This window comes from Prionailurus bengalensis, chromosome B4 (assembly GCF_016509475.1).
Source record: "Prionailurus bengalensis isolate Pbe53 chromosome B4, Fcat_Pben_1.1_paternal_pri, whole genome shotgun sequence".
Classification (NCBI taxonomy): domain Eukaryota; kingdom Metazoa; phylum Chordata; class Mammalia; order Carnivora; family Felidae; genus Prionailurus; species Prionailurus bengalensis.
Window position 1 is genome coordinate 83,929,712 of NC_057358.1, and position 8,368 is coordinate 83,938,079.

At 49.4% G+C, this 8,368-nt stretch overlaps 1 protein-coding gene across 2 annotated transcripts; it reads left to right on the forward strand.

The window, feature by feature from the left end:
• The first annotated feature begins 168 nt into the window (after positions 1-168).
• Positions 169-6,687, forward strand: EEF1AKMT3 (EEF1A lysine methyltransferase 3). Of its 2 annotated transcripts, none has more exons than XM_043564631.1 (3): positions 169-626; positions 748-859; positions 6,223-6,687. In XM_043564631.1, the coding sequence occupies exons 1-3, from the start codon at positions 450-452 to the stop codon at positions 6,612-6,614; spliced, it is 681 nt and encodes a 226-aa protein (XP_043420566.1). In that variant the 5' UTR covers positions 169-449; the 3' UTR covers positions 6,615-6,687. The 2 variants fall into 2 exon arrangements, with proteins under 2 accessions (XP_043420566.1, XP_043420567.1); XM_043564632.1 differs by having other exon boundaries at positions 191-506.
• Positions 6,688-8,368: the final 1,681 nt, after the last annotated feature.

The window sequence follows — 8,368 nt, forward strand, 5'->3', positions numbered from 1 at the left end:
TTGAGGCACCGATCTCCCGCTGGACTGGCAAGGCTTGACTTGGCACCCTGCCTCTTGGCTTAGCCCGCTTCTGCGTGGTCTGGGTTACCATCCTAGTTGCAGGCACCTATGCACCCCGCAAGTGAGAAGGGTCCCAGGACCCCGCTTCCTACAGAATTGATCCTCGCTCCACCGCCCCCACCCAGTACCCGGGTCTCGGGCCAGTCCGCCAGAGCCTGCCCCCCGTGGTTCGACGTGGGCCCCGTCGGGTGTCTGCTGGGGACCGGAGCGGGAGGGGCAGCTCCTCATCCCACCTCCAGGAAGTCAAAGTGCAGGAGGGAGGGCGGACTCGGGGAGGCGGGGCTCGGTGCCACGGAGAAGCCGAGTGGACCCGCAGCCCCCCACCCCTACCCCGCCTCAGATCCGGGATCCCAGAGCTGGACACGGTGTCCGCGCACTCTCTCGGCCAGATGGCGGACCCCCGCGCAGATCCTGAATCAGAGTCCGAATCCGTGTTCCCGCGGGAGGTGGGGCTCTTTGCCGACTCTTACTCGGAGAAGAGCAGGTTCTCTTTCTGTGGGCACGTGCTGAGCATCACACAGAACTTCGGCTCCCGCCTTGGAGTGGCCGCGCGAGTGTGGGACGCGGTGAGGAGTGGGCGGCTCTGGACGAGGGTCCCGGGGAGGTCCAGATCCCCGACTCCCCCTCTCCCATATGGAGCCGTCCCCGCGACAGTTTTTTTTCTCTCTCCCTTTTTTTCCCCCGTAGGCTCTGAGCCTGTGCAACTATTTCGAAAGTCAAAATGTGGATTTCCGAGGCAAGAAAGTGATCGAACTGGGCGCGGGGACGGGCATCGTGGGGATCTTGGCTGCGCTGCAGGGTGCGTGAACTTCGTGGCAGGAGGGAGTGGCGGGGACTGGGTGGTGGAGGAATAGTCACTCCCTGGATTCTTGGGAGAAGGGAGTGGTTTGCAACCAGATCAGTCTCTTTTTAACACACTGTGTGTGTGTGTGTGTGTGTGTGCGCGCGCGCGCGCGCGCGCGCCAGAGAAAGCACCCAGGGTAGTTGATTTGGGGGCCGGAAATAAAAATCGGGCAGGCTTTAGAGGAAGGAGTTGTTTCCACCTTTTTGCTCTTTGCGCTTTCGTGGACAATGCTGTCACTTAAAACCGCCTTTGCGGTTTTTGTCAAAATGCATATGTGGGGGGGACTCTATAGGGGGAGCAATCTGCATGTATTAAACCTCAGGAGTGCTTTATAATTTTATCATGAATATATTTTAGATTTGTAAGGCTTTGACTGCTTGAGAGAAATAAGCTTGAGTTTCTGAGCGTTAGGGTGTGTTTTGTGGGAAGTGGGGTAGGAATTTCCCACAGACTTGGGAAAGGAAAAGGGAAGGGAAGTTTTGCCTCACTTTTGTCAAGAACCCGAAACTACAAAGGGAACATTTCCTTAATTTATAATCTAATGGACAGGCAAAACCTCACACCCAACACACTCATTTAAAACACTTATGATGTCAATGCAAATGTCTTCGTTCATGGGAATACAACTAGGTCACGTTCAGGGAGGTCTTCCCAGAGGCAGGCATTCATTCTTCTCTTCACTCAATCAGTATGTACTTGGAGTCTTCTATGTTCCAAGAATCATGCCAGATATTGGGATACAACAGTGAGTAAGACAGATTTCCTGTTCCTGAAGAGCTTATGGTCTAGTGGGGAAGGTAGAGGAAGATGTTCCAGTACTGGAATTATGGTGATGTATGCACAGAGCCAGTGGACATGCTCTGGCTATGTCTCCCTTGACTCCCTGGGAATTCATCAAGGGAAAGCTCTGTCCAATGAAAAGGTGAACAGTGTGAACACAGCAGGCTCAGAAAGAACCAAGGGAGTGTTAAGAGCAATTTTCCACAACGGATGAGCAGACGAGAGGTGTGCAGTTATGCTAAAATGGGAGAAAAGTGTGGAATATGGATGGGAACACCTGTTTCTATATGCTCGAAGACTGGCTTCACCTCCTTTGCCCCTGATTCAGCTGCCAAGTAAGAAATCCGGGTGTCATCTTGTCCCTTGCCCTCTCCCGCTCACATCCCTGCAATCAGTCAATCCTGGGGGTCATATGTCCTTAATACTTCCCCTACTGTCTGCTCCTCTTCCTCCCATCTCTAGTTCAGGCCACTTCCCTGGGTTTTCACAAGTGTCTTCCAGCTTTCCCCTGGGAAGTTTAGCATGCCTAAATTAGATCTTGTGATCTTCCTGAACCCAGGCTTCCCCATCCCAGTTAATCAAACCATCATCTCCCCAGTGGGAAACCTAGACATCACCTTTGACATGCATGCCCCTTTTTTCTCACCCCCATATCCATTACTCAACTCCTACTGATTTTATGTCCTAAAAGCCTCTTGAACCTCATGTTTTTCCATCGACACTGATGGTTCCTCAGTCCATGCCTCCACCGTCACTTGCCTGGATTACTACATTTAGTCAAACTTGTCTTTCTGCTTTGAATCCTTGCCCCCACCTAGACCTCTGCCCACTCTACCCAGCAGTCAGAGTGATCTCTTCAAGAATGCAGTTGTACTTACCTTTCACCTCCATCTTTCAATGACTTCTTGTTCTTTCAAGATCAAACCAACACCTGTAGCATGGCCTCCAAGGTCCTGCCTCCCTCTCTGGACTCTTTGTGCCCTCCCTCCCTTCTTGTACTCTTCGTGCTACATCTTGGCCTTCTGTCTGTGCCTCAAGTCTATCTTGATGTTCCCATCCTTGGAGCCTTCACACAGACTACTCTCTGTCTGCAGTGGTTGGATCACCTGGTTAATTCATACTCATCCTTCAATGCTCAGCTCAAACATCCCTTCCAAGGGAAGGCCTCTTTGATATCCCCATCTCCAGGCTAAGGTGGGCCCTCCTAGCGTATACACAACTGTGCTGACTGGTTTCATTTTAAATTTATTGTTACTAACCTCAGGTGAGTCCTTACCTGCCACCCAGCTGGTCTATTACACTTCCCTTGTCCACTTATTCGTCCACTCCTCTACACATCTGTTGCTTACCTTTTCGCCTTCAAACCTGCCAATGCCTCCTCCCCCGTCTTCACTCTCAGCTGATAACTTTCTTGCCCCTCTCTTCTGATTGCTTCTATTTTCTCACAGAAAATGTCCACATGTTCTTATCACAACATCTTCTCACCTGTCTATATCTTTTTTAAGGGTTGCCTTCTCCCCTGTTACCATGGATGAACACATTGTGCCCCTAGTTAAGGTCAAGCCCTCCACTTCTCACAAGACTCCGAACCTTCTCATCTGCTCAAAGACATTGTTCCAGCAAACCTCCTCCCCACTCCCAGTCCCGCTGCATTATCAGTTTTTCCTTGTCTCTGGAACATTCTATGTGTGTGTGTCTATGCATGCATACGCATCTATATCTATCTATCTATCTATCTATCTATCTATCTATCTATCTATCTGGTATATTTTCTCCTATCTCAGAAGGAAACTGTTGGTTGTCCATATTCCTTCAGTTACCACCTCATTTCTCTGTTCTGCTTACAACAAAACTCCTCAAAAGAGTTACTTGTCATTGTCTGTAGTACCTGTCTTACTATTCTTCCCTCCATCTGTTCCACACTTCCATCCCCAGTTGCAGGAGTCAAGGTTGTGAGTTTCATTTCCAACTTTATTTCCAACCAGAGTTGGCCATGAAACCACCTTACTTGACTTTGCAGCATATGACTGCCCTTCCTCCTTGAGATGCTTCCTTTTGTTTCTAGAGTACCACACCTCTGCCTTCTGCTTACCTCACTGGCACTCTTTTCCAATCTCCTTTGGTTTCTTTTTATCTTGACAAATGGAAGTTTGAGTGTCCCAGGGCTCAGGAGCAGTCCTTTGACCCCTTCTGTTTTCAGTCTACACTCACTCCTGAGCAATCCCATCACCTCATGGGTTTAAATAACCTTTCTATGCTGATGACTCTATAATTCCCTCCTTTCCATCTCCAGACTTGTTTATGGAACCTCCTGCCTACTGATATCTTCACGTGGTTGTCTGGGGGGGCATCTCATGCTTAGTGTGTTCAGAAAGGAACCCATGATCTTCATGTCTGGTCCTGCTCCTCCTACAGCCTTCCTTCTCTGAGTACATAGCAATTCGGTCTTCTAGCCAGTCAGGTCAAACGTCTTGGACCCGTCCTCAACTTCTGTCTCTCTCTCTGTAGTATTTCGTATCCAATATGTCAGCAAATCCTGTTGACTGTACCTTCAAAATCATTCAGGATCTGACCACTTCTTAGATGTTGCTACTGCCCTGGTTTAAACCACCATCACCTCTCACCTGGGTCACTGTAGCTGCCTCCTAACTCGTCTCTGGTTCTGGCCTTACCCCTCTGTGGTCCTTTCTCATCATAGCAGCTAGAGTGATCCTTTTAAAAGATATTTATTTTTGGGGCGCCTGGGTGGCGCAGTCGGTTAAGTGTCCGACTTCAGCCAGGTCACGATCTCGCGGTCTGTGAGTTTGAGCCCCGTGTCGGGCTCTGGGCTGGTGGCTCAGAGCCTGGAGCCTGTTTCCGATTCTGTGTCTCCCTCTCTCTCTGCCCCTCCCCCGTTCATGCTCTGTCTCTCTCTGTCCCAAAAATAAATAAACGTTGAAAAAAAAATTTTAAAGATATTTATTTTTAATGCTTATTTCTTTTTTGAGAGAGAGATAGCACAAGCAGGGGAGGGGCAGAGAGAGAGAGAGAGAGAGAGGGAGACACAATCTGAAACAGGTTCAATCTGTGCTGACAGTTCAGAGCCTGATGCAGGGCTTGAACTCATGAACCGTGAGATCATGACCTGAGCTGATGTCGGATGCTTAACCAACTGAGCCACCCGGGCACCCCCAGAGTGATCCTTTTAAAGCTGAAATCAGTTTATGCCATTCTTCCACTTAAAATTCTCCAATAGCTTCCTGTCTCAGTAAATGCCAAATTTCTCACAGCCTCCTTACAAGGCCCTGGTGAGGATCTGGCCCATGCTTTCTTCCTCACCTACTCTGCTCCAGCCACTGGCCTTCCTGTGGACACACTTCTGGTGCAAGGTCTTTGCCCTTGCCAGTCCCACATTTGGTACATTTTAGCCTGAGAGGTCCACATGGTTTGCTCCATCATTTCCTTCAGGTCTTTGCCCAAACATGTGTGTAGTGAGGCTTTTCCTAACCACTAATTTAAAATCACACTCCCTGCCCCCTCCCATAAGCAGCTCTCCCCCTTCTCTGCTTAACGCTTCACCATAGCGCCTATTACCATTTGATGTACAGTGTCATTCCTTTTACTTGTTTTGTTCATTGTCCACTTTTTGTCACTAGACCATAATTCCCATGAGCGGAGGGATTCTTGGCTGATTGGTTCACTGCTGTGTTCTCAGCACCTGGCATATAGGCACCTAACAAATATTAACGAAGAAAGGAATCCTTAGTACTTCCTGTTCTGTAACAGTCATCATGATCATGATTAGTTTTGCAGTACCTAGTGTAAAATAAAACTCAAAAACTCTGAAATAAAACCCAAGGAAGGCTGAGGTTTTATCTTGCTCACCTCTATACTGCCAGAACTTAGTAGGTGCTCGATACCTGTATTTCTTGCATGAATGAAGCTTTCTGAAGTGCTAATCTGATTATCTTCACTCTCTGCCTCTACCTATAAAACCCACCACCCTTGGGATCAAGCCTGAGTCTCTTCAGCATGTCGTCATTATTCTCTTGTCTTGACACTTTTTTCCTCCCTTCCACATGCCCTAAGATTCAGCCTTCCTTGAATATGCATGCCTCTCACCACCAGGCCTTTGTACTTTCTGTTCTCTGCTTGGAAGGCTCCACCTGACTAACTAACTCCTACTTGTTCTTTAAGGCTTGCTGAAGTCATGTCTTCTGGGAAGTTTTCCCGACCCATGAAGTTTGGTTTCGGTCAGTAGAGGCTGGGTGCGCAGCCCATGTCCAGCTTGGTCCTGCCCAGTCTTCTGCTGACAGCTGATTGTTGTGTGTTGGGCAGAGAGGTTGAAGATTAGCTCAGAGGGAACGCTGATGTTATAGAATGTAATGAGAACGGCAGTGGGTGAGATGGAGGTGAGGGTAACTAAAAGCCAAAATGTTCACTTTGGGCTGTCAAGACACTGTCCTCTAGGCCCTGAGGTCTCTGGATCTTCTGGGCAGGAGCCAAGACCCCTCGACTGGTCCCTCTGACTTGCATTTCTCCTCCTTCCTCTCTCTCAGGGGGGGATGTTACCATCACTGACCTGCCCCTGGCCCTAGAGCAGATCCGGGGCAACGTCCAGGCCAATGTGCCGGCTGGAGGCCGGGCCCAGGTCCGCGCCTTGTCCTGGGGGATTGACCAGCATGTCTTCCCCGGAGACTATGACCTGGTGCTGGGGGCCGATATCGTGTACCTGGAGCCCACCTTCCCGCTGCTGCTGGGCACCCTTCAGCACCTATGCGGGCCCCATGGCACCATCTATCTGGCCTCCAAGATGAGAGAGGAGCACGGGACAGAGAGCTTCTTTCAGCATCTCCTCCCCCAGCATTTCCAACTGGAGCTGGCCCAGCGGGATGAGGATGAAAATGTCAACATCTATAGGGCCAGGCACAGGGAACCAAGACCTGCTTGACATCACCCTTCTGTTCCTCTGAACCCCTTGTCCTAAGAAAGAAACTGCCATATCTCCAAAGCCATAAACACAAGGAAGAAAAGTATGGGTTTCCCTCGCCTCTCTCTTTCCTCCTTTTTTGTCCCCCCCCCCCCCCCCCCCCCGCCCCGGTGCTCTTAGGCAAGCGCAGGAAGGTGCCTGCTTGCTAGGAGTCTCAGCCCTAACAGCACTGGGTTAGAGCACAAAGGAAGTCCCCAGCTCTTGTTCTCAGAGGAGGAAGATAGGAGGGTGTCCAGGATTTCTAGGGGCAGGGGAGGCAAATGGGAGGTGAGAGCAGTGGCTGCAGAGAGATTGTCACTGAACCTTTCTGGTCCTGCTCCAGGAGGATGGATTCCAGATTCTAATGGAATTTCTTTTAAAGGGAAAGAAGATCATTTCTGCATCCAAAGAACTCTGGCTTTTGCTGGGGTGGGGGTGGGGGCTAGGAAGGAAGAAGCCTCAGACCAGCCACTTCTTGCTTCTAGAGTCTGGTGGGACCATGCCCCTAACTGGGTCAAGTCCTCCCTGCCCTGAAGCCAGGGATAGGCAGCAAAGTTGTCCTTTGGACTCTAGCTTCTTTCATCTATTTTCGAGCTAGAGCCCTGACCACTAAGTACTAGGTTCTTCTCATCTTTTTTTTTTTTTTTAATTTAATTTTATTTTTTCATCTTTGATTTTTCTTTAGGTTTCCAAGTGCTGTCGGTCCTTCCTTCCCAGCATGTTTTGTCTTCACCTGTATTCTCTCCTTGCTGCGGTGTCTCTGCTTGGGGCTCTCTTTACATACTCCTTGGGCCACATAACACCTCCTCCGGCCTCCTGGCCTTCATTCTCTCCCCTTCAAGCCATTTATCAAACTCTTGTGATCTTCCAAAATCAGCTGTGACTGGCTTCTGCTGCCTACAGCAAGAATAAGCGCCTTGGCTTGGTGCTCAGTCTATCCTGTGTGACCCAAACCACCCTTCCATTGTATTTTCAACTGGTTTCCTACGTGTACTGCAACCCCTGGGCAAATTACAGATGTCTACTCTGTTCCCTAAATCCACACCCAAACTCCCTGCTTTCTTCATTCTTTTTGATGATTCCCTGCTTGGAAGGGCTATTTCTACCTGTCAAAATCTTTATTACTCTTAGCCTCTTTCCTGAAAAAAGATTTTACTGAGCCTCTTGTTTGGATGTGATTTCTTTCTCTCTAGAGACCCTGTCACTGTTCCTCTTATGGGTATGTCTTGGGTGGTCATTGGTACCGGTTCCCTATTTTCTTGCCATTAGATTACCTTGGATGGTAGGGCTGGGGTTTATTCCTCTCTAATTCCGTGAAGCGTAGCACACCTCGCGGCATATGGTAGATGTTCAGTAACTATTTTGCTCATTCAACAAGCATTCACAGGGTTTGTTGAAGGCACTCCACCCCTACCTCCTCCCTAGGCCACCTTGGCCAAATTTCTGAACCCACCCGCCTACCTTGCAATTTGTCGTGTCTTAAATATATAATGACTGTGAAAGATGAATGGAAATAAAGAAGCATAAAGTGTTGCCACATGTCTTGGATTGTTATTTTGCGACGACTTTGTCTCACGGTTTGCGTTATTTTCACCGAGGGCGGGGTGGGGGTGGGGGGCGCGGTAATTTCCTTGTGAAATGCAGTCGCGGAAAGCAAAGCCGAGTTGACGAACGTGCTTACCCCCGGTCAGCAGGTGGCGCTGCCCTCGCTTGTCGCGTTGAGGTGGAGATGTTTG

What these genes read in the sequence shown, in the direction of transcription:
- EEF1AKMT3 (XM_043564631.1), top strand. Translation starts at nt 450, where the DNA reads ATGGCGGACCCCCGCGCAGATCCTGAATCAGAGTCCGAATCCGTGTTC. An exon ending in CCGCGCGAGTGTGGGACGCG is followed by an intron (nt 627 to 747) that starts GTGAGGAGTGGG and finishes TTTCCCCCGTAG; the next exon opens with GCTCTGAGCCTGTGCAACTA. An exon ending in GATCTTGGCTGCGCTGCAGG is followed by an intron (nt 860 to 6,222) that starts GTGCGTGAACTT and finishes CCTCTCTCTCAG; the next exon opens with GGGGGGATGTTACCATCACT.